Source organism: Anabrus simplex, chromosome 1 (genome assembly GCF_040414725.1).
Source record: "Anabrus simplex isolate iqAnaSimp1 chromosome 1, ASM4041472v1, whole genome shotgun sequence".
NCBI classification, from domain to species: Eukaryota; Metazoa; Arthropoda; class Insecta; order Orthoptera; family Tettigoniidae; genus Anabrus; species Anabrus simplex.
This window is the reverse complement of record NC_090265.1, coordinates 1,708,793,235-1,708,819,755: the sequence shown is the minus strand read 5'-3', so window position 1 is coordinate 1,708,819,755 and position 26,521 is coordinate 1,708,793,235. Positions and strand designations below refer to the sequence as shown.

Sequence of the window (26,521 nt, the reverse complement as noted above, 5' to 3'; positions counted from 1 at the left end):
TCACTAGATTTTCATGGTTGTTTCCGAATAAGCTGGCTACCGCTTAGTCTACTATTTCTTGTCTTAATACTATCTTTGCTTCTTTTGGCTCCTGTCAATATATAGTTTCTGATGATGCAAAGGCTTTCTCATCTAACTTAATCCGAAAATTCTGTTTCGACCTGTCAATATATAGTTTCTGATGATGCAAAGGCTTTCTCATCTAACTTAATCCGAAAATTCTGTTTCGACCTGTCCATATCACATGTAACCACTTCCGCTTATTACCCTCAACCATCTCTGGCTGAGCAGGTTAATCGTAATCTTCAGTCTGCGTTGATCGCTTTTCATCATGAAGATCATTCCCGGTGGGATACTTCTCCGCATTGGTCATCTTTTGCTTTAAATTCGGCGGTTCATGAGTCCCACAAGCTCACTCCTGCCTCTCTCATGTTCAAATTTGTTCCCAACACGCCACTGTCTAATCTTTGGTCACTCAATGACATATTATCTGGGGACAACAGATCCTGATAATATCAGAGACCTATGGAAGAAGGCAAGAAGTAATTTTATAGCTTCTCATGCAAAAGTTTTTTTACATCGCACCGACACAGATATGTCTTATGGCGACTATGAAAAGTTAGAGAGAGAGATATGATCGTGGACGGAGGCCCACCAATTTAAAAGTTGGAGATTAAGTTATGGTTAAGAATTTTGGAGAAAAAAAAATCAGATGTAGGGTTTTTCCGGCGTTTGCTCTATTAACCAGCGTTTCGTCTTAGGTCTGACACTAGACTCGTCAGAGTGGGATGTGTCAGACCCTACCCACTGATGCTGGGGTGTATGCAGGTGAACGTATCAGAAGCCTATTTAATAGGCACAGTCTGATAACTGCATACGGGAGATAAGACTCCACAATGGAATTAATGCCCGCCTAGCAATTCCAAATGGAAATTCTAAGTTCCCATGGGGGGAATTAGATATTTTTCCACCAATAGAGCATATCAAAAATCAGATGTAGGGTTTTTCCGGCGTTTGCTCTATTAACCAGCGTTTTGTCTTAGGTCTGACACTAGACTCATCAGAGTGGGATGTGTCAGACCCTACCCACTGTGGGGTGTATGCAGGTGAAATTATCAGAAGCCTATTTAAGAGGCACAGTCTGATAACTGCATACGGGAGATAAGACTCCACAATGGAATTAATGCCCGCCTAGCAATTCCAAATGGAAATTCTGTTTTGTTCCTGCAGGCAAGCTTGCCCCCAGATTACATGGGCCCTGTATTATTTTGAACTTCTTAACTCCTGTTACTCTTCTGCTCAGCAACCCAGCCACTGAGAGGATATTTACGATTCACCTTTCTTAAATCAAACCCATATAATCTTTTGTTTTCCAGTATGGGCCATTAAATTATGGCAGCAAGGACTAAGTTATATTTCTTTCGGTTGCAGTTCATTAAACATATTGTTTTTGTTTTTTTTTAATCAAGTTGTAAGGTACAGTATATGGGGTGGCCTTCTGCCCCGCTCATACCCATGTAGGGCATGATTTTAATCATGTACTCAAGCCTGTCCAACCTTCCCCTCTAGTAAGGTTTACCTTATTCCGTCACATGGCGGCCATTACCTTATCCCCCGCTTCCCACACCAAGCCTGCAATTACACATTCATTCTCTATGCAACCCGTCTCATCTAAAACTGCAGCTTAGAAAAACACAAAACTCTCACTCTCTACAGACAGTCTTTGTCGCCAAGTAAATTACTGTTTCAGTACCCTCTCTGACATCGGCAGCTGAGTCGTAATATCTGGCAAGCGATGCTGGTGTGGGGTAAGGGCCCATTCTGCACTGGCCCAGTCTCCTTCATAACGGCGTGCTGGAGCACCATCCTTTCTGGCGAAGGCTGAGGTGTGGTAATCCTGCCGCCTACCCATCTTGGAGCAGTATCTCTATATCTGGTCTGCGGCGACCTTCACCATGGCTACCACTGTCATGGTAGCGGGAGAGGTGTATCTTAGGGAACTTGTGGGGGGTCCAAAGGCTGCCACTCTGTTATCGGCGGCGACGGCCGATTTTGCCATCAAACTTGAACTTTGTATCCCAGACTTCTACAACTTCAGGAAGACGTCAAGATTGGTTATGACTTAAAAGTTTTCTTCTACAGGAACTTTTTCAAGAAAATGTTTGCAAAAAGTTTTTGTTTTTTCCTAACAAACAAATTTCAGTTTTTCACCATGAGGGGAGACTTGAAGGGGGGAGGTCCATAAGCATGCCGTTGCAGTCCTTTTATGAGATACAGTTTCTTGAATAGCGCTTGATTTTGGATTTAGCATTGACGGGCCTGAAATTTCTAGGCAGTTGATCTGGGAAATCTTTTTTTTTTTTCGAGGAGCAGGTAATGCAGGATTTTTACAAAGTGATTTAATTAGGATGCTCGCAGGACCCTGTAATTTAAACGAATAATCTGGGAAAACGTAGTTGCCGGGAGCGGATAATAGAGGTTCCACTGTATTTGGGAAGATGAAAATAATTTATTAGATGATGATCTTCTCGAGTAATGTCTTAATTTTACTTTTAGTTCAGTCCTGTTTCTGCACAGTTTCTTTAATCCAAGGGCTAGCCTGTTGTTACAGACTTCACTGTTTCCACTTGGACTAGGTTGGGGACTAGGTAGTGCTGTACTTTCCTCTAGCATGTCATAATTTTTTCTCTCTCTCTCTCTCTCTCTCTCTCTCTCTCTTTTGTTTTTATATATATATATATTTCATAATATCTCCTACATCTTCCTTGTCACTCTTTCCTGATCTCTCTCTGTTCAACATTGACTCATATCTCATATAAGTTTTATTTCTCTTGCTTCTTACCTTTCATGGTATCGTTCCCTTTCCTTTTGTTTAGCTTCCTCATATCTGATTGGATCATTCTTTATTGATTCCCTCAGATATCACACAGATTCTTTTACAATTGGCTATACGTTGCACCGACACAGGTAGGTTTTATGGTGGCGATGGGATACAAAAGGGCTAGATGTTGGATGAAAACCACGGAAAACCATCTTCAGGGCTGCCAACAGTGGGATTCGAACCCACTATCTCCCAGGTGCAGCCTCACAGTTGCGCGCCCCTAACCGCACGGCCAGCTTGCCCGGTGCAAAAAGTCTTCATTTATGAAATAATACAAAGTGTTTATGATAACAATATAGTTGATATTATAAATTTACTCACACAGAACAAATATTTCCGGTTCCCTATGGGAATCAACATCTATATCACAAGTGTTTATGAGTAATTTTTCAGCTGCTTATTCTTATTACTAGCAAATGTACCCATGCTTCGCTACGGTATTCTACATTGTATTCCAATATCGAAGTAAATAGTGTACATGCAGTAAATAAGATTGATTTAAAATTGCATGTTTCTTAGCATTATCCGAGAAAGAGACTGGGGAGGTCCCCATACGCTGTTTCTGGTGTAAACTGTTTGTTACAGATTTGTGATATAACGGTAGGCTCACTTGCGTACTGCCATTCACAGTCGAGTTGGGAAGTTTACATTATAATTGCAGGCCCCATTGCCTACTGCGCGGTCACAATCGATTTGGGGAGTTTTTGTTACAATGGCAGTCCACCTTTCCAGACAGATAACAGTTGAGGAGTTTCTATTATAATGTCAGGCCCCTTTTCCTACTGCCAGCCAGTTTACTGCCTGTCACACCAAGTTGGTGAGTTTCCATCAAAATAGCAGGCCACTATGCCTAATGCCAGTCACATTTTAGATGAGGACATTTGCTTATAATTGCAGGCACCCTTGCCTACTGCCAAACACAATCGGGTAGGGGAGTTTTAAAACAACTGCACGCTCCCTTGCCTTCTGCGAGTCAAATCGAGAAGTGAACTATTCAGTACAATGGTAGGCGTTCCTTACTAATGCCAATTACACAGGAGTTGGAGAAGGACCCCATTCCTACTGCCAGTCAGTCGGTGTGGGGAGTACTGATTACAATAGCAGACACACCCTTTCTCGATCGCTACAAATCGACATCATAGAATATATATATTGATCGACATACGAAAGTACATGCGTGTTTACAATATTGCAGACCTTCATTTACAGATTAACTGCTGCTAAATGTACATCATATCGACAAAAGATTGTACCATAAGACGCCGGATTTAGTGGCCTAAATGACTGGTCCTATGATATCTCATCTATTCTTGGGTCAGACTGAGTTAGAAACGTCGAACAGGGTAACATTTTTGTAAGTTTATCTCACATTGCATTACTTTTCATGTGATAGGACTTTCCGATGGTCTGCACCATCATTAAAATTGCCTCCATATTTTGATATTCTTCGGGGATAAAAAGTGAAAAATGTAAATATCTTGGAAGTTTTCCGTCTGTTACAGGCTAAAACGTATAATTTTGTCAAATTTCAATTTTCGGTTTCGTCTGGCAGATTATGCCGCAATCTGGATTTTGGGCAAGAAGGGTAAAAATTAGGACTTTCAGGAAACTAAACAAAAAAAATATGCAGAAGGTCATTATCACCCCTTAAACGGGTAGCTGTGCGAAAAATTCGCCAAAATAGTCAGTGTAGAGGCACACAGTCGTTAAGATTTATTTATATAGATAGATAAGGAATCTGCTCCACGTACAACACCTTTTGGGCTATGTCCGATGCATTTAACCTGCAAAACTGACCATTCATGATATCTCCCTCCTGATGAAAAAATGCACATGAAAAAATAAGTTTTAGAGATGGAATTCCATCAGGTTGGTCTTGTACTGTATATATTGTGGAAGAGTAAAATTACCATTTCGGTTCCCTATAAACCACCAGTCCATTTCGGGAACATGAAATGTTATTGACCTTTAAAACCTACCTTTGGACAGGTGGATGCTAAATATAAAGTTTGGTTCGAATATCTTCAGTAGTTTTCAAGTTGTAAGAAATAAGCTTTACACGCACCCGCTCTTGAGTTAAGTCCGATGGGACTTGTACCAAAAAAAGGTCCGTTAATGATATCTCCCTTATTAATCCTTGTATCCAAATGATGCACATGAGAAAAAAGGTTTAGAAATTAATTTCCATTAAGGCAGGTAGATTTAAATTAAGTTTGGTTGTGTATATTTTGTGGAAGTGCAAAATCACGGTTTTGGTTTTGTATAAACCCCCATTCAGTTGAGGGATTTAGAAACAATATTTGCCCTAAAACCTACCCAAGGACAGGTGGATTTTAAATATGAAATTTGGTGGAAATATACCCAGTAGATTCTAGCACTCGCATACATACGGAGTAATTAAGGAAGAAAATAATACAGTTAAGAAAGTTGAAATTAATAGAAAATGGATTATAACTGAGGACAGCCGGATAATGACAAATATGTAAATGCCAAGTGAATATATTGGAAAATCAAATGCCCCTCAATAAATTATGCTAGTGTAAGTTATGGATATAATAAAGCGGTAACAGAGGAGAAATTTAGGCGCAGTGATTCTTAGGTAAACAGAATGATAAGAAGATTACTAATGGTCTCATTACTTAAATCTATTTGAAGGCGGTTACAACCTCCAACGATATCCCACAGATAGGCCGATTGCCGCCTCTCTTGCCTTCTACCCAAGGAACAACCACGAATTTAAAAGCATGATGAAGAAAATGGCAATACGTGACTTCCCTGCTGGCAAGCAGTCAGAGACGTTGCCATGGTAACCTGTATGTTTGCTGTCGGTCTGTCAGTCACTCAATGCAGAGCATGATACCCGCAGAAAATAGTAAATTTCTCCGTCATGTGAAGAGTAAGGTAAATTATGAACATAACAAAAGTTGTTTATAATGAAGAGATGTTTCACATACGGTCCACGGAGTTTACAGGAAATCAATAGCATAAGAGAAAATTGAGGAAAACCGTTCTGGTTTTCCTATAACTCCCCCGTCTGTTCAAAGATTTTAAAATGATATGCATATCGAAACCTTCCCCGGAATGAGTATACTCTAAACATGAAGTTTGGTTGAGATCTATCCAGCCGTTTCGACGTGCTGGTGGGACAGACAAACAGACACGAAAAGTAAAAACCACGGATTCGGTCTTGAGTTGACCTAAAAAGGATAAATATCTGAAAAATTGGCAAAACAAAAGAAATTACAGACAGTGGACCCCCTACAACTTTATTTATATAGATAACACCAAAATAGCTTGGAAATTAAAAATCTATCAGATTAAGAAATGATGTAAATGGGAAGTCAGCTTGTGACGGTCGATTAAAGATACAGTTACGGTTAAGTTAGGTTAATGATAAACTGTGGCGGTCAGTTATTATATAAAATATGGGATCAAATTCAATACTGTGACGCTGCACTTGTACTGGGGGAGTAATAATACATACCTATGTGCTATGTGGTGCATGTTTATACATGGGGAGTTATAAATACATCAAATAATGGCAGTAATCCGCAGCACATAGCGGACACAATTAGTATAGACACAGTAACGTAGTAACGACCGGCACCCAGTAAGTGTAATCAAATAATGGCACAACGACCAACTGGGTGACAAACACAACTCAAGCAGGAGTAAGGGGCTCAGAGCACAGGAATCATTCAATCCCCAATCTTACAGTGTCACTCCACAGAAGCACTGTGATGTACTGTTATACAAGAGCGAGTTATAATAAAAACAACATAACCCTGTGACATGCCGAGTTGCAAGTTAAAAGCACTGTGACATATGGATCACTCAATTTAAAATACAACACAAACACTACTAGCCCCAGAAAATTAAAATCAGGATATCACGATGGCTAGGTACGTAAAAAAAAAAAAAAAAAAAAAGATACCCACTACTAGTTTCAGGTTAGGTTAAGAATGACACACAATACACTTAGACCCACAACACAATTTCCACAGTGGTGTCGTCAAGCACAAGGTAATTTAAATGGCAGTATTAACATGCAAAAACCCTTACCTCAATGGGTAAATTAGTGGAGAGCGAGCTAGGAGTGGATCTTGCAACGTGACCTTAATATCAGTACCAACTTACCAAATTCAGTGTATAATTACCAACATTGTCAAAAAGGATAACACAGTATTAGGAGCATAAAATTGAATAAGGGAATATGAAGGTTTCAAGGTTAAATGATCTGCATTGTCTTTTTGAAAAATATTTGATTAAAAAAGGAACAAGTAATAGGTAAAATTAACAGGGAAATAAGGAGAGAAATGAAACCAGAACCTTAGTACGGAGTAAATACTTTAAAGTATCACAGGAGCTGAAATCCGTACCAGGAAGAGAGGGCGGAATTCCCTAAACTAATTAAAGAAATCCAATGATTAAACAAGGACTGATCATATAGCCATTGACACCAAAGCACGAGGTCATGCAATGGAGTGAAGATTCCAAATTACTAAACTAGGTATTATTTCAAAATCATCAGCATCAAAGACTTGACACAAAAGGTCAACCAGAGAGGTGATATCCAATATCAACGGTTGTGTTGTTGTTGTTGTTGTTGTTGTTGTTTGAGTCATCAGTCGATAGACTGGTTTGATGCAGCTCTCCATGCCACTCTATCCTGTGCTAACCTTTTCATTTCTACATAACTATTGCATCCTACATCTGCTCTAATCTGCTTGTCATATTCATACCTTGGTCTACCCCTACCATTCTTACCACCTACACTTCCTTCAAAAACCAACTGAACAAGTCCTGGGTGTCTTAAGATGTGTCCTATCATTCTATCTCTTCTTCTTGTCAAATTTAGCCAAATCGATCTCTTCTCACCAATTCGATTCAGTATCTCTTCATTCGTGATTCGATCTATCCATCTCACCTTCAGCATTCTTCTGTAACACCACATTTCAAAAGCTTCTATTCTCTTTCTTTCTGAGCTAGTTATCGTCCATGTTTCACTTCCATACAATGCCACTCTCCACACGAAAGTCTTCAAAAACATCTTTCTAATTCCTATATCAATGTTTGAAGTGAGCAAATTTTTTTTTTTAAGAAAGCTCTTCCTTGCTTGTGCTAGTCTGCATTTTATGTCCTCCTTACTTCTGCCATCGTTAGTTATTTTACTACCCAAGTAACAATATTCATCTACTTCCTTTAAGATTTCATTTCCTAATCTAATATTTCCTACATCACCAGCCTTTGTTCGACTGCACTCCATTACTTTTGTTTTGGACTTATTTATTTTCATCTTGTACTCCTTACCCAAGACTTTATCCATGCCATTCAACGGTATCACCTTAAAATCACCAGGCCAAAGTTCACAGGGAGTAGAGCACACTCCCTAATTCAATATTTTCATACGTAGAAGGTAAAGTTTATAACAGAGATTATCGCAGATAATCCGGAACAAAACTAGGACGAAAATAGTAACAGATAATTAAATATCAAACCAGAATATGCAGGGTAGATCTCACATGAAATCGAAACCTACGTGTCACACCACCAAATCCAGTCAGTCCAAACTTCTTTTTTTTTTTTTTTAAACAAAACATCAAACAATAGTCACCAAGGGGACCCCAAAAAAACATAAAACATACGGACAAAACATGTGACAAATCACCGCAATAAAGGTGGTTTTATTTTTCTCTTTACATTAAATGATAGTCATTTTCATGGTTAGCTTCCCCAACTGATGGGTAAAATACATGAAACCCCTTTCAACATTTAAAGTGAAGGTGAAATAATTCAATCTAAGAAATTGGGCAAGATTTCCCACAAATCATGATATAATACGAGTGGTATCTGACATAAGCCGAATTAAAACCTGCGTAATAAAGGATGCAGAGTTACATTGGTAAGGTACAAGTTTGAAAGCCTCCTAAACGGAAAGGCGTACAGAAAATTACTGGCCTTGGTAAAATTTTAAATCCACAAACCAGAAGGAAAAGGAGTTTTAGAAAAGGGCCAGTAATGAAATTAAGAAAAGAACACATCTTAGAATATGATATATACTTACCGGAATAGGATGGGAGGTTGGAGGAGAATGCAGATCAAACCATAAAAGGATTAAATTTACATACCAGGTAGGTTAATAACTGTAAAATAAATACATCATAACCAAATTCCCCAAAAGAAGGTGAAAACCAGGATAAACCCCGGAAAAAAATACAGAAGACTACATGGCACATCTGTCTCGTAGAAAGATCAGCCAATAAAACTACCAACATGGCTACCCCCAACACTCACCAAGGCCATCCGCATCCGCTCAGCCATACCAAGAAGGGGAGGGGATAGAGCCATACGTGCAGAGCACATTACAGAACTACACGGACAAGAATCCATACAGTTCTGTTTACATGTTGAGAGGGACTTGAATTAAGAAATTCATATGTAAAATTATCCTCACAAGCTGTAGGGACATGACACGGAGGTGAGATCTCAAATTCTGTAAAATTTAAAAAAAATGAAAACTTTATTGTAAAAATAGATGAGTGGACCAAATAGATCTTATGTCAAACTAACTTACAATAATAATGTATATTTGATAAGAACACATTTTACTCCAGAAAAAAACTAGCTGGCACACAAATCTGCCCTTTTTTGGAGAATGACCCACCTATGTGTCACCCCTTTTTCTCCCCAATTCGATGGCTATATACAGTGAAAGTCCGCTATAACGAGTACGGTGTATAACGAGAACCCTGTTACTACGACAGTTTTTGTCTATCCCTTCAAAATTCCTATATTAAACTGTATTATCCTTCGGTTACAGCGGGAGCCCTATCGCTGACGCATCCGTTATTACAAGCGATAAAGCATGCACGATTTTTTCCTTCTGTTAACGACATATATGAAACTCGGTGATTATATTGCATGTGATCAGTCATCTTTGGTATAGTATCGTTTTCTCGCTATGTGCACTTGCGAGCTTTCTCATCGACATTCGACGATGATGTCGAGTCGATTAGTAATACCGGTCAACTGCTGTTCCGCAAAGAAAATCAGAAATGAAAGAGAGCATGATTTCGTAGCAAATGCATAAATAACGTGGTCGATAGCAGTTGTTAACTCTTTAGAAATAAAGGCTAAGTAAACGATTGCTCAATGCTAATTCTCTACACTGAAAGTAAAAAAAAGAACAAACACGATACACCTCACAATATGGCAGAGCACATCACTGATTTCTGAGGTTAGATTATATTTTCTCACATCTGGTTGAATTTCTAATTTATAGCGAGAAGGTTATCACTTTTCTACTGGCGCTCGATATATGTGTTTATGGTACACATGCGGTTAAGTTAGGTTAGGTGACGCTGTTTGAATAAGAAAACTGAAGCACTTGTCACAAAATGTTGTAGTTAATGTGCCACCCAGGTATGACCTTTTAGAGGACTCGTGTGTGAACAAAGTTGTACATGATGTAAATATAAAAATCAAGAGATTATATAAGAGTGTAGAAATGTCTGTGTAGTAGATACTTTAGGTCTTGGCAGGCAAATGTTCACTAGGCGTGGGTTACATCTGAATGGTAATGGAAAAGCAACTCTCTGTAGACAAATTGCTACAATTATCAACAGAGATTTGCAAACTAATCTGTACTTAAGAAAACCCATACCACTAAACTGGTACTTAGAGGGAAACTTGCCAGAAAACCCAGATCCATACCTGCCAACTTTCCCGATTTAGGCGGAGACTCCCGATTTTCGACAGTTTTTCCCGCCTCCCGATTATTCTATTATTTCTCCCGATTTTAGCTTATTTTTTTGTGAACTTCATTTGTTTTCAAATCCCGCCATTTCAGCTTTTTTACGCCAGTGGCCAGAAGTCCTACGCTCATTGGCCGCTTTCAAACGAAATATCGACGTTTATTCATGCGAGAAATGTGCGCGAATGTGCGATGTTTATTGAAACCTATATATCGCGACGTGTATATCAATTGTCAATATCCCGTTCTCGCTTTCTATGTTCGTGTTCATGTAGTCATTGCATTCTCTTTGGTCGATTCCAGAGACTAGTCGCTAGATATTGAGTCTTCCTTAGTAATTTAGTGATAGATTTTCAATGATAACGACTCAATATAAATAAAATAAGAGTTTTGTCTTACATTGCTCAGAATTAAAAAATAATGATATTTCCATACCGGTCGTGACCATACGAACAAGGGGAAATAAATATTTAATTGCGCACAATGTGCATGAATACAAGTATTACACTGATTCACAAAAGTGTCTCAGAGATTCTGTTCTCAATTTGCACCTTAGTACATGGTATCTCTCACAGAGTTCACCACATCTTCTGCACTTACAGTCATGGCAGGGGTCATGAAATTGCATGGATTCACACAGTTTATGGTGAAATCCATGCACGGCGAACCTTGTTGATATATGTCTTAATTTATAACCTCCTTGCATCCACTCTAAATTAATCATTGCGTCACTGAGGTAAAAATCGTCCGATATGTTGTTCCTCTTTTGAAGAAGTTCCTGCAGTAGTGCCTTATACGCCGCGGTGGTGGGAAGCAGGAACTTCAGACGCAGCTCTTCTACATAGAACAGTTCTCTTGTCAGTACGTAAACGAGGCGCGAAGGAGTGTACTTGGATAGACAAAGTACTCTTTTAAGAAATGCTGATTTTACACTCACTAAACTTGGCAATTGTGCCTTGGTAAGATGCACCCATATGTTTTCTATTCTGTAGGACGCAACTGGACTGACTTTGAGATGAAACAACTCTATGGCCGTCGTCAGTGACAAGCTGCTGAGAAGTTTGATGTCACCCATTGCTTTAATGGCCGCGTTTAGTCTTTCTTTGACATGAAGGGAAAATTGTTTTCCAGCCGATTGAAATGTTATTCCCAAGTACCGGAAACTTGATACTGATCTTAACTGCCGGTCTCCGTAGTAAAATGTTCCATTCTTGCCTCCTCTCCTAAAAGTCATCGAGACGGTCTTATCCTCATTCAGTCTCAGCTTAGTATCTTCTGCCCATTTACTCACTTTGTTAAAATTACTTTGCAGGTCAGACTCTGAGATGGACGTTAAGGCCATGTCATCTGCATACATGAGTAATTTGACATTACTAGACGTTATCGATTTTGTAATGTCTGCCGTTGCAATAATGAAGAGCAAAGGGCTCAACGGGTCACCTTGGAGTACACCAATAGTTTGTAAAATGGGACCTGATTTGGTAATGCCATCACTGATTTCTATCCAATTGCTGGTGAGCAGATCTTTGATTAGTGGAAGAAGATAGAAACTATGGTCGGTGATATTTTGTAACTTCTCTAATAGAATAGTTCTGTCAATCGTGTCAAAAGCCTTTGAATAATCAATGAAGATGGCATGAAGTTTTCCTCTTGGTTGATCCAAGGCTTCCTCTATGTCCCGTTGAAGGTACTGAACTGCCTGAAGTGTTGACCTACCACTCCTGAAACCAAATTGAGAATCTGGGAGTTTGTCCGCAATGAACTCTGTAATGCGTTTATGAACTAAAGCAGTCAAGGTCTTTAAGAGAATACACTCCAGTGCGATATCTCTATAAGAATTGGGATCTGCTGTATCACCTTTCCCTTTATATAACATCTTAATTGTCGATCGTTCCCAACTTTCTGGTACTCTACCTTGACGCATACATTCGTTTAGTAGTAGTGATATCGAGTTCTGTAATACTGGGAAAGTAGCTTTCAAATGTTCGTTGAATAAGAGATCAGGGCCACATGCTTTCTTGTCTTTCAGGTTATAGATGGTATCTGATATTTCATCAAGTGTGAATTCCTCGTAATGGACGCTAGCCTCCGTGTGGGCTAAATGAAAGTTAACCGGTCGCGTATCTCTCTCCTGTAGGATTGCAGTTAGATGTGCCTCCCATACACTCATCGGTATATTCTTTGGGAATGATGGTTGCCTTGGGCGAAGGGCTTTATATGGATTCTGTTTCGCTTCCTCAATTAGTAGTCTCTCTTCCTTCTCTCTGAACTGTTTCTTAGCTTCTGCGACAATGACTTTATAATCTCTTCTTAACCTAGCGTAAACTGCTAACCGTTCCTTTGTCCGTTGCACTTTTGCATCCTGTAAGGCTTGTAAAGCAATTTTCCTTGCATTGAAACACGCCATAGTAAACCAAGGCTTCGCTTTTCTTTGGCGAATGTCGTTGGAGATGACAGCCTTTTTAATGATCTTTTCTAGTTTTGTTGCTGCCTCTGACAGAGTGCCACTTTGTAGTTCTTCAATAATTATCCTATTTTCTGAGTCACCAATTAAGGACAAATCAATCCGCCTGCTCACTTGAGTTGGTAGTACTTCTGGGCACGAGTAAAAGTTAACTAGTTTCAATCTCGTCTCAACTGGTAAATGTTTTTTCTCTGTTTCTGCTCTGACTACTTGACTGATTAGAGTTAATTTTGAGTTAATGAATACAAGGTCTATCGTACTCATGCCATTGTAGCAAATATATGCATGTTTTAATTTTCCGTAATGTCTGTCTGTCTGTCTCTGTCTGTACGTACGCATGGTCATCACGAGAAAATGGATGAAGAGAATTTAATGAAAATCGGTATATATCATCCGAGAATAAGTCGCTACAATCTAGGCCATAAATAATTTTATTCACGCTGAGTGAAATGGTAGTTTAGGGAAAGGCCTAAAATTTCACTCTCAAATATTTGTTATTATTGGCCCTATCAATAAATACTACATAACTAAAGTTATATATATTATTAAATTTCTTATCATTTACGTCTTATACATTTTTACCGTACTGGCTATGATAGAGAGATATTCATGAATTTGGATTTTTTTTTTTTTTTTTTTTTTTTTTTTTTTTTTTTTTTTTTTTTTTGCGTCCATATCAGCGCCGAGGTACGTGAAAATGGGTGAACAGAATTTTATGTAAAGTCGGGGAATAAGGAGCTGCAGTCTATGCTATAAATAATTTTATTCACTCTGTTCGAAATGGTAGCTTAGGGGAAGGTGCCAAAAATTTAATTTTTAATGACTTATCTTACTGGTCATATTGAAAAGTACTACATAACAAAAGTTATAGAGAATACAATTTCCGATTATTTGTGTCTTATTCAGTTTTACCGTACCGACTCTAATGATATTGATGGTGATGGTGATTAAATTGTGAAGATGATTATAAAAATGAGAAAAAAGCCATGAAGGAACAATTGCTTAAGTAACACAAGAGGTTGTCATGAAAGAAAGGAGGACTCACTTGACATTATATGCTCTAATATCACAGATTCGGAAGAAAACTAAATGTGAAGGCCGCCAATATAGAAAGCTCATAAAATTGATAAACGGTAACATTACATTGACCATTGTTTGTTGTGATGCGCTTTGTGTATTCTGCTGCCATTTATCTCTGATAGATAGGATTACTGCTGCGTATCGAGTGTAACAGCCTGCCTGAATATTGGCGGGAAGTAGCTGGGGAGTGGGGAGTTAGATCTCTCTCTTCTTTAGCATGCCATTCTTCTGGTTCATAAATTTTCTGATGCTACTGGTACGTAACACACTGGATCATCATAGCTATTCGATCCGTACTCTGAGGCAGTGATTGGAATGAGCAGTGTGCATACTTAAACGGAATAATTACAGGAGTATTCGCGGCTGTCTGCAGCCTGGTCATTCTAGCTCTGAAACTTTGAACTGTTAGATCAACACCGTAGTGCTTTTCGCTAAAAGTGAGAAAATGTGCTGTTTTCATTTTATCAAATATTTCATATGACAGCATTGCTTTTAATCGAGACATTCATACTGGCATCATTGTAATGACCTATGTTGACTTTGGTTGGGAAAACTATAAGGACAGTCTTTCTGAGAATTCCGTAGTGAAGCACAGGTACATCAGCTAGTTATTTGATCCAAATAGCATTGCGCTTCGCATAATCACGCGGCCGCTTGATGCAATACTATATTAATCTATGCATTTGCTAAGTAATGGCATCTAAGTGCATGGCTGATTCACACGTGGAGCATGAGTTCATACTATTTTCAGTAGGCTTATCTGAGACCGATCGTCTCACTCACATACTTCCTGTGAGGGAATAGAGATGTGTAAGTTGTAGCCTTGTAGTCTCGTATAGCAACTGTCGGACTTTGAGACAATAAGTGTTATAAATATACCGTAGCCCTAGTACTATATTGCGCAAAACATGTAGAATAAGCAGTTTTGACCAATTGTACCTCCTGATTTCTCCTGATTTTCATATCAAAATCTCCTGATTTTTTGGTTTTGTAAAGTTGGCAGGTATGCAGATCCTTAAATCAAGATCTATGTACAAGGATCTGGTTTCCAGGGAAGTTCTCAACTCATGAGTCAAACGTTACCCAATTGCAACAGTCAAGTTTTAGGGAGGAAGGGGGTCTGAGATTGCTCTTGGTAAACTGTCAGAGTGTAGTAAATAAACAATTAAAATTCGGTACATTGATGGAATCTTATGAGACTGATGTGGTGATAGGAGTGGAATCGTGGTTGAGAGAAGGGGTGGGTAATACAGAAGTATTTCCAGAAGGGTATACAGTCTATCGTAGAGACCGAGGAGATAAAATGGGAGGGGGGGTGTTTATTCTGGTGAAGGAAACTTATTGTTCACACGAATGGTTTACTGATGAAAGGGATGAAATATTAGGGTTAAAAATAGTTTGTGATAATATGAAGGAGGTGGGAATTATAGGAACATATAGGCCTGGAAGAGAGGAAAGAGACATGGAAATATTTGAGAAAATAATAATTATACTCATAAAAACAATAATGATATGGTAATAATTGGGGGAGATCTAAACTTGCCTGAAGTTGAATGGAATGGAGCTGCAAGTGAAGCCCATGAACAGAAACTGGCAAATAAGTTAATTTGGGAGGGAGGATTTACACAAGTAGTACAAGAACCGACTCGTCTCAATAACTTGCTAGATGTATTCTTGGTTAAACCATGGGAAATTGTTGATAAAACTGAGGTAATTGAAGGAATAGGTGATCTGTAATAATGGATGTAGGACTCGTACCAGAAATGCTTAATAAGAGGGTCACACAAGACAAGAAATTATACAGAAAAACTAAAGTTGATGAATTTGGGACTTACCTCAAATCACAATTCAGTTGTTGGATAAGTGAAGGGAATAATGTGGATACACTTTGGGCTAAATTTAAAGGAATCATTTGGGAAGGAGAGAAGAGATTTGTACCTGTTAAGAAGGGTAAAATGACCTCAGACCCTGTTTATTATACAAGGGAAATAAGAAAATTAAAATGAAAATGTAGAATAGTAAACAGGAAAATCAAAGAGGGCAGGGAGAATAGAAAAACTAGAAAACAGCTAATAAGGGAACTGAATAGAGTGAAAAAAGAAGCATAAGAGAATTATATGAATGGCATACTTCAAGAGGGTAATGACCACAAAGGGAAGTGGAAAAAGCTGTATTCATATATTAGGAATCAAAAAGGAAAAGGAATCCAAATTCCCACAATGGTGGGAGAAGGGGGTGAACACTATTTAACAGATACTGAGAAAGCAAATCTATTTAGTACGGAATTCAGAGATTCAGTAGAAGATTGTCAGGGGTTGGAAACCGTAACAGGAGATAGAGAGGGAGACACATAGGGAAACAAGAAGCTTCTCATTCACAAATGAAGACATTTTCAGAGAAATCCAACTGCTTCAGCAAGGAAAAGCAGCAGGAAGTGATCAAATTACTGGGGAGGTATTAAAGACAGTGGGCTGGTACATAGTGCCTTATTTAAAATTTCTCTTTGACTATGTCATAAATAATAGTGTAATACCAAAGGAATGGAAGGAATCTATAATAATACCCATTTATAAAGGAAAGGGTGATGAAAGGAAACCAGAGAACTACAGACCAATCAGCCTGACCAGTGTTGTTGTTTGAGTCATCAGTCCATAGACTGGTCTGATGCAGCTCTCCATGCCACCCTAGCCTGTGCTAACCTTTTCATTTCTACGTAACTATTGCATCCTACATCTGCTCTAATCTGCTTGTCATATTCATACCTTGGTCTACCTCTACCGTTCTTACCACCTACACTTCCTTCAAAAACCAACTGAACAAGTCCTGGGTGTCTTAAGATGTGTCCTATCATTCTATCTCTTCTTCTCGTCAAATTTAGCCAAATCGATCTCCTCTCACCAATTCGATTCATTATCTCTTCATTCGTGATTCGATCTATCCATCACACCTTCAGCATTCTTCTGTAACACCACATTTCAAAAGCTTCTATTCTCTTTCTTTCTGAGCTAGTTATCGTCCATGTTTCACTTCCATACAATGCCACTCTCCACACGAAAGTCTTCAAAAACATCTTTCTAGTTCCGATATCAATGTTTGAAGTGAGCAAATTTCTTTTCTTAAGAAAGCTCTTCCTTGCTTGTGCTAGTCTGCATTTTATGTCCTCCTTACTTCTGCCATTGTTAGTTATTTTACTACCCAAGTAACAATATTCATCTACTTCCTTTAGACTTCATTTCCTAATCTAATATTTCCTACATCACCTGCCTTCGTTTGACTGTACTCCATTACTTTTGTTTTGGACTTATTTATTTTCATCTTGTACTCCTTACCCAAGACTTCATCCATACCATTCAGCAACTTCTCAAGATCTTCTGCAGTCTCACATAAAATAACAATATCATCGCCAAATCTCAAGGTTTTGATTTCCTCTCCTTGGACTGTGATTCCCTTTCCAAATTACTGATTTTTATACAGATTGTAGATAATTCTTCGTCCTTGGTATCTGATCCCTATCATCTTCAAAATCATAAATAGCTTGGTCCAATCAACATTATCGAATGCCTTTTCTAGATCTACGAATGCCATGTACGTGGGCTTGTCCTTCTTGATTCGATCCTCTAATGTCAGACGTAAAGTCAGGATTGCTTCATGTGTTCCTACATTTCTTCTGAAGCCAAATTGATCTTCTCCCAACTCAGCTTCAACTTGTTTTTCCATTCTTCTGTAAATAACACGTGTTAAAATTTTGCAGGCATGAGATAATAAACTAATGGTGCGATAGTTTTCACACCTGTCAGCACCGGCTTTCTTGGAAATAAGTATAACAACATTCTACCGAAAATCAGATGGGACTTCTCCTGTCTCATACATCTTGCACACTAAATGATATAACCTTGCCATGCTGGTTTCTCGTAAGGCAGTCAGTAATTCAGAGGGAATGTCATCAATTCCAGGTGCCTTGTTCCTATTCAGGTCACTCACAGCTCTGTCAAACTCTGACCTCAAAATTGGGTCTCCCATTTCATCAGCATCAACAGCCTCTTCATGTTCCAGAACCAAATTATCTACATCTTTACCTTGATAAAACTGTTGGATACGCTCCTGCCATCTTTCTGCTTTGTCTTCTTTCCCTAGAAGTGGCTTTCCATCTGAGCTCTTAATATTCATTCACCTAGATTTCCTTTCTCCAAAGGTTTCCTTGATTTTCCTGTATGCAGCATCTGACTTTCCCAGGACCATACAGCCTTCGACATCCTTGCACTTCTCCTTCAGCCATTCTTCCTTAGCTACCTTGCACTTTCTATCCACTTCATTCTTTAATCGCCTGTATTCTTTTCTGCCCTCTTCATTTCTAGCATTGTTGTATTTTTGTCGTTCATCAATCAGGTCTAGTTTCTCCTGAGTTATCCACTGATTCTTAGTTGATCTTTTCTTCCTTCCTAACATTTCTTCAGCAGCCCTACTGACTTCATTTTTCATGACTCTCCACTCTTCCTCTATAGTGTTTCCTTCAGCCTTTTCATTTAGTCCTTTTGCAACATGTTCCTTGAAACAATCCCTCACACTCTTTTCCTTCAACTTGTCTAGATCCCATCTTTTTGCATTCTTTCCTTTCTTCAATTTCTTCAACTTCAGATGGCATTTCATGACCAACAAGTTGTGGCCAGAGTCCACGTCTGCTCCTGGGAAAGTTTTGCAATCCAACACCTGGTTTCTGAATCTCTGCCTAATCATAATGAAGTCTATTTGATACCTTCCAGTGTCTCCAGGTCTCGTCCACGTATACAGCTGTCGTTTGTGGTGTTTGAACCAAGTATTGGCAAGGACTAAATTATGATCAGTGCAGAATTCAACCAGCCGACTTCCTCTTTCGTTCCTTTGTCCCAATCCGAATGCTCCTGCTGTACTACCTTCTCTTCCTTGGCCCACCAGTGAATTCCAGTCTCCCATCACAATTAGATTCTCGTCACCTTTTACATATTGTATTAAATCTTCTATCTCCTCATATATTCTTTCAATTTCTTCATCGTCTGCTGAACTAGTAGGCATATAGACCTGCACTATTGTGGTGGCCATTGGTTTGGTGTCTATGTTGACGACAATAATTCTTTCACTATGCTGGTCGTAGTAGCTTACCCGCTGCCCTATTTTCTTATTCATTATTAAACCAACTCCTACATTTCCCCTGTTTGATTTTGTGTTGATAATTCGGTAGTTGCCTGACCAAAAATCTTGTTCTTCCTGCCAACGTACTTCACTTATACCAACTACATCTAACTTTAACTTATCCGTCTCCCTTTTCAGATTCTCTAACCTACCACAAGGATTCAAACTTCTAACATTCCACACTCCGACTCGCAGAATGTCAGTATCCATCTTCCTGATGATCGCCCCCTCTCGTGTAGTCCCCACCCAGAGATCCGAATGGGGGACTAGTTTACCTCTGGAATATTTTACCCGGGAGGAAGCCATCATCAGTACATCATTCATAGAGAGAGAGCTGCATGTCCTCGGGAGGTAGTTACAGCTGTAGTTTCCCGTTGCCTTCAGCCATGTAGCAGCATCAACACAGGACCAGTATAGTTTGTAAAATACTGGAGAGTTTAATAGCAAAGTACATCAGAGGGATATGTGATGATAAAAATTGGTTCATGAGGAGCCAGTATGGATTTAGAAAGAAATTATCTTGTGAGACACAACTGGTAGGATTTCAGCAGGACATATCAGAGCAGTTGGATTCAGGAGGCCAGTTAGATTGCATAGCCATAGATCTTTCCAAAGCCTTTGATAGAGTGGAACATGGAATATCATTAAAGAAATTGGATGGAATAAGATTGGACATAAGGGTTATACGTTGGATAAGAACATTTCTAAATTCAAGGGTTCAGAAAATCAAAGTAAGAAATAATATATCACAGGAAGGGAAAGTTAGGTGTGAGATTTGAAAGTAATTTGCACTGGAATGGTCATGTTGTTGATATTGTTGGGAAAGCATACAGATCGTTACATGTCATAATGAGGCTACTTAAAGGATGCAACAAAGAATTAAAAGAAAAAAGTTACTTAAGTATGGTTCGTCCATTATTGGAATATGCAAACAGTCTTTGGGATCCTCACCAAGAATACCTAATAAAAGAACTAGATGGTGTGCAGAGGAAAGCAGCAAGATTTGTAACAGGGGATTTCAGGAGAAAGAGTAGTGTATCAGAAATGTTAAAGGAACTTGGGTGGGAAACTTTAAGTAAGAGAAGGGAGAAAACTAGACTTACAGGATTATATAGAGCCTATACAGGAGCAGAACCATGGAGAGAAATCCGTGAGAGGCTTCAGTTGGAAAATAATTATATTGGCAGAACTGGCCACAAGTACAAAATTAGAAGGAATTTTAGCAGAAGCGATTGGGGTAAATTTTCATTCATTGGGAAGGGCGTGAAGGATTGGAACAGTTTACCAGGGATAGTGTTTGATCCTTTTCCAAAATCTGTACAGATATTCAAGAAAAGAATAAACAGCAACAGAGAAAATAAAATGTCCGAGGGCATTCGACCAGTGCAGGTTATTGTAAATAAAAAATGTGTGTGATTAAATTAATTCCATCGCCTGGTCCATGGAGTTTGAACAGCCCAAGTAGGGGACTGCGTGTAGGGGTGAAGTACAGTGGGGACTTCGAGGGCCCTGGGACCGCTACAGTAGCTATGAAGGCCCTTCAGGAACTCTGAAAAGTGGTGGCAAAAGGTTCTTTGGTTAAGACACAGCAGGTCGTTATGCTACTTATGTTCCAAAATGGGTAAAATATAAATATGTAAATAAATACAATGTTAATTTTAATCTTATACCAGTTGTATAGTATTATTTGAAGTAATTTCATGTACTGTATATGAGTTGACTATGTTTGTAAGTACAGGAGATATTATAAGTAGAATTTTGTAAACAATATAAATTTATTAAGGATGATGTGTGTGTTTAATAGAAAAAAATTATTAGCATAAATTGTATAACATTGTATTCTAGGATAATTTTCTTCGTCTCTTGTGAATTTAAAATTTAGTGCTTGACAATAATGTATTTTAGGGTACCATTTGCCACCGAGGTAGACACCTCATTTGCAAATAAAGAGATTTTGATTTGATTTTGAAAATATGACCTTCGGTATTGTCTCGCTGTGTGCAGTTGCGAGCTGTCCCATCTAAATTTAAAGGCAATGTCGGAGTTGATAATTAATACCCGTCAACTGCTGTTCCGTAAAGAAAAATAGATATAAAAGAAGAGAACATATTTTCCTAACAAATACGTAAATAATATGGTCAATAGCAGTTAACTTTTTTTTTTTTCTTGCTAGTGGTTTTACGTCGCACCGACACAGTTAAGTCCCATGGCAACGATGGGATAGGAAAGGCCTAAGAGCTGGAAGGAAGCGCCTGTGGCCTTAATTAAGGTACAGCCCCAGCATTTGCCTGGTGTGAAAACGGGAAACCACGGAAAAACATCTTCAGGGCTGCTGTCAGTGGGATTTGAACCCACTATCTCCTGGATGCAAGCTCACAGCCGCGCGCCTCTACTCGCACAGCCAACTCGCCCGGTAACTCGTTAGAAATAAAGCATAAGTAAACAGTCGCTTAACTTTAATACCAAACCAAACCCGATGGCACTACAGCCCTTAAAGGGTCTTGGCCTACCAAGTGACCACTGCTCAGCCCGAAGGCCTGCAGATTATGAGGTGTCATGTGGTCAGCACGACGAATCCTCTCAGCCGTTATTTTAGGCTTTCTAGACCGGGACCGCTATCTCACCGTCAGATAGCTCCTCAATTCTCATCACATAGGCTTAGTGGACCTCGAACCAGCCCTCAGGTCCAGGTAAAAATCCCTGACCTGGCCAGGAATTGAACTCGGGGCCTCCGGGTAAGAGGCAAGCACGCTACCCCTACACCACGGTGCCGGCTAATTTTAATACACTACTCTGAAATTACATAAGAATGAGATACACCTCAAGATATGGCAGAGCGCATCACTGATTTCAGAGGTTAGTTTATATTTTCTCGTGTCTGGTTAAATTTCGAAGAGGCTATTCCCATCTAAATTTATAACGAGAAAGTTATCATTTCTCTACTGGCGCTTGGAATATGGTTTTTGTGATACATATAATATGGTTAAGTTAGGTTAGTTGTTAACTTATTAGAAATAAAGACTGAAGTAAACAAACTGTTCATTTTTAATGTTATATACTGAAATTAAGTAAGAATGAGATACACCTCAAGATATGGCAGAGTACATCACTGATTCAGAGGATACTTGATATTTTCTTGCATCTGTTAAATTCCAGAAAGGCTGTTCCAATGTAAATCTATAGTGAGGAGTTTATCATTTCTCTACATGCCCTTGAAATACATTTTTACGATACATATACAGTTAGGTTAAGTGATGCTGTTTGAAGAAGAACCTGGAATGTTTGCCACAGAAGCCTCGGGAGTGATGCTATAATTTTTTCACAATGAAATTAAGCGTACACTTTCATGTAGTATCGGATTTCGGAAAATAAACAAGCAAGCCGTGGTGTGGATATCATCCGCGAAAACGCAAGTTTTGAACAAACTGATGGCCGTTTCATACAGATTTTGATATGTATGGTTTTTTCCTGACTTTTATGAAAAATCAGATATACAGACCTCTGCTGTAGTTGAGAAGTCAAATTATGAATTGGAAAGAACAGTGTATAATTCCTAGAATGAAAAACTGTTTCATGATTTCTCTCTTTTCAAAGATTAATAGTTGTTCCTATGTAGTATGAAGAAATGAATCCATTGCATGGAATTAACCAAATCTTACTTCATTCACAGGAATCTGTTCGCTGAAGAAGACCCTGATGAAGCTGCTAGAAGGCTTCAAGAGAACTCTGTTACAATGGGCAAAATGCAAGAACTTAGGAGCAAAATGGAAGAGTTGGCTTTACAAAGAAAGGTATTTCCTGCTGTGTTTTATATTTGTATATCGAGTGAGCTGATTAACAGTTTCCTATTCATGCGATGAGTGCTGGATAAGCCGCACAGCCTAGTCTCACAGCTGGACTGCAACACAAATCCACGCTTTACCAAACTATAACTTCAGTATCTACTAGAGTCACTGGCTAATAATATTGCAAAAAAGGCATTCACTCTCCCTTGTCAAGCACGGAAAAGTTGAAACTGTCTCCTTTATTTGCCAAACATTCTGAGATCTAGTACTGGTTATCCAACTCTTTTCTTCATTCCCTTGGGGAAATTGAATTTAATTCTTGCTGGATAACCATCTTAGTTTCCTCCAAGGGGTGTAAAATTGTCATGTCCTGTTAATGCTCTCCAAATTTAATAATCACAAGGGGTGAGATCGTAAGAGCAGGCAGGTCAAATTTGGTTACTGATAATTGTATCATCAAACACTTTCTCAGTTGCTCACATTGAAACATTGGCTGCATGAGCCCTTGCAGAGGTGTGCCAGAAATAATAATAATAATGTTATTTGCTTTACATCCCTCTAACTACTTTTTTGGTTTTCGGAGCCGCCGACGTGCCGGAATTTAGTCTCGCAGGAGTTCTTTTACATGCTAGTAAATCTACCGACACGAGGCTGTCGTATTTGAGCACCTTCAAATACCACCGGACTGAGTCAGGATTGAACCTGCCAAGTTTTGGGGTCAGAAGGCCAGCGCCTCAACCGTCTGAGCCACTCAGCCCGGCTACTGGAAATATGGGAAACTCTTTTCCCTCTTGGTCAGTTCTGCAATGAACGGTTGTTACTTATTAGCAGAGATCTTAGAAAAGATTTTAATGTTTCTGAAGGTTTGTTGCTTTAAAATTCAGAAGGTGATGTTTTGTATTTTTCAGATAAAAGTTAAACTTTGAAAAGTGATCTGGTTTATACAACAAATCCAATTAAAAACATAAATTAATAAAACATACAGTAAAGTAGAAACAAAATGGGTCAACCATTAAAAGTATGTATGAAAGGATGAGAAAACACTCAAAAGGTAGTCTCATTTTTATTTTACATTCACCTCCATGCAGCATCTCCAAACACATTTTACATGAATATAAGTTTCATTTCCCAGTTTTATCCAAATACCACAGTGAAATCATTGAAGGGAAGATCATGGTCAGTGTCTTGTCATTTGCAGCTGTCAATAGTCTCCTCCTGTCACTTATTATGAGAGTGCGGGTGATAGTGGTTATTAATGTTTTAAGAGGAAATACAACTTAGCAACCATCCTCTATTAACACTAATCAGAGGGAAAAAATAGAAGGGGCCCAATGCTTCAAAGAATGAAGGTATCAGCCAAAGAAGGACAAGGGCCACAAATGGTCAGGTTGGAAAAGAACAAGAGATATAGTATAGATAAAAGTGAAGAACCTGACACAAACTTACAGTATAACCCCAATTTTGCATGACCTTGATTTAGCATAAACCTGCATTTTACAGAAGAAATTTTTGTCCCGAAAATTACTCCATAAAAGCATGCAATTTTATATTCGATTTAATGTAATTCATAGTAGGGAAAACCCTGCATTTAGCGATAAGAAAATGTTAAAATTCTCATATAGAGTAGAAATCTGCTATAACGAGTACGGAATATAATGAGAACCTTGTTATATCAAATTTTTGTCTGTCCCTTCAAAATTTCTATATTAAACAGTGTATTATCCTTCGGTTAAAGCGAGAGCCCTATCACTGATGCATCCGTTATTACGAGTGATTAAGCATGCACGATTTTTTCAGTTACCAATATTTATGGACCCAGCTATTATATTGTATGCGATCAATGATCTTCAGTATCGTTTCCTCTCTATGTTTGTTTTAATGTTGTCAATCTTATGTTAATTTTAAGGACACTTCCTCTAAAGCATTACTTTGTCAATTTATATATTTTTCATTTAAACAGTGTTATGTGGCTGTTGATAATATACGAAACATGTACCACTTTTAACCATTAAATTGCCTTAAGCAATCATTGTATCGACTAGGTGCAAAATAAATAAATACTTAATTGTGAATTTAATTTGAAAGCAATGTCGGAGCTGATTAGTAATACCCGTCGATTGCTGTTCCGTAAAGGAAAGTGAAAATGAAAGAGGAGAACATGTTTGCTTAATAAATGCGTAAATAATGTGTGTGATAGCAGTTGTTGACTCGTTAAAAATAAAGGCTGAAGTAAATTATTGTTTAATTTTAATGGTTAATGCTGCAATTAAGTAAGAATGGGATACACCTCAAGATGTGGCAGAGCGCATCATTAATTTCAGTGGTTAGTTTTATATTTTCTCACATCTGGTTAAATTTCGGAAAGGCTGTTATCATGTAAGTTTATAGCGAGAAGTTTATCATTTCTCTACTGGCACTTGACATGTTTTCATGATACATATAGTATGGTTAACTTAGGTTAGATGAAGCTGTTTGAATAAGAAAACAAAATTTGACACAAAATGAGATTGTTAATCATCGGGATGGTATTGTTTTCTCGCTATGTGCACATGCGAGCTCTCTTGTCGATATTCGAAGGTGATTGCGCATTAAAAAATTCATTATTTGATCCGTATTAAAGTGAAGAATTTAAAGGCCTTTGTGAGACCACAATACAAAATGCACTTTATTTATTTGTTTGTTTTAAGTCACATTAACACACACGACTTGTTTCGCCCTTAAGTGCAGGACATCTTCAGCCATAGCCTGGCTAGAGATAAAAATCAACAAACATAAGAAAGAAAGAAAAAACATACAATTGCTGTAATAAAATCATTTTGTCCACTAAAACAAACTCTTCCAAAATCTTGTAGTTTGACGAGAGTAAAAACTAATTGCATAGCACTTGTTGCATTAAAAATTCTTTGTGCTAAAATCTGGGTGAAGTTTTAACTATATGGGTGAGAGGGGACCTGTCAAATGCGGCGAGATCGTGCATCATATAATTAAAACTTAGCCTGGATTTTAGCATAAAGAATGTGTTAATGTGACTTAGTAAACTAACAAAAAAAGTGTATATTGTATTGAGCAGGTGGACTCTGAAAGGCCTTTAAATTCTTCACAATTCGAAGGCGATGTCAGAGTCGATTAGTAATACCCGTCGACTGCTGTTCTCTAAAAGAAAAATCAAAATGAAAGAGGATAACACGTTTTCATAATAAATGTGTAAATAACGTAGCCAATAGCTGTTGTTAACTCATTAGAAATAAAGCCTAAATAAACGATCACTTAATTTGAATACTCTACGCTGACATTAAAGAAGAATATGTTGCGCATCACTGATTTCTGAAGTTAGATTATACTGGTTAAATTTTGGTAAGGCTATTCCCATCTAAATTTATAGCGAAAAGGTT

General features: G+C 38.4%; 1 protein-coding gene across 3 annotated transcripts in view; it reads left to right on the top strand.

The window, feature by feature from the left end:
• The window catches only part of LOC136858703 (AN1-type zinc finger protein 4), a 127,236-nt gene that overhangs the window by 65,075 nt on the left and 35,640 nt on the right, over positions 1-26,521 (top strand). For all 3 annotated transcript variants that reach the window (XM_067138443.2, XM_067138442.2, XM_067138444.2), the window contains exon 5: positions 23,015-23,135. In XM_067138443.2, coding sequence (XP_066994544.2) covers positions 23,015-23,135 — 121 coding nt within the window. The remainder of the gene's footprint in view (positions 1-23,014; positions 23,136-26,521) is intronic.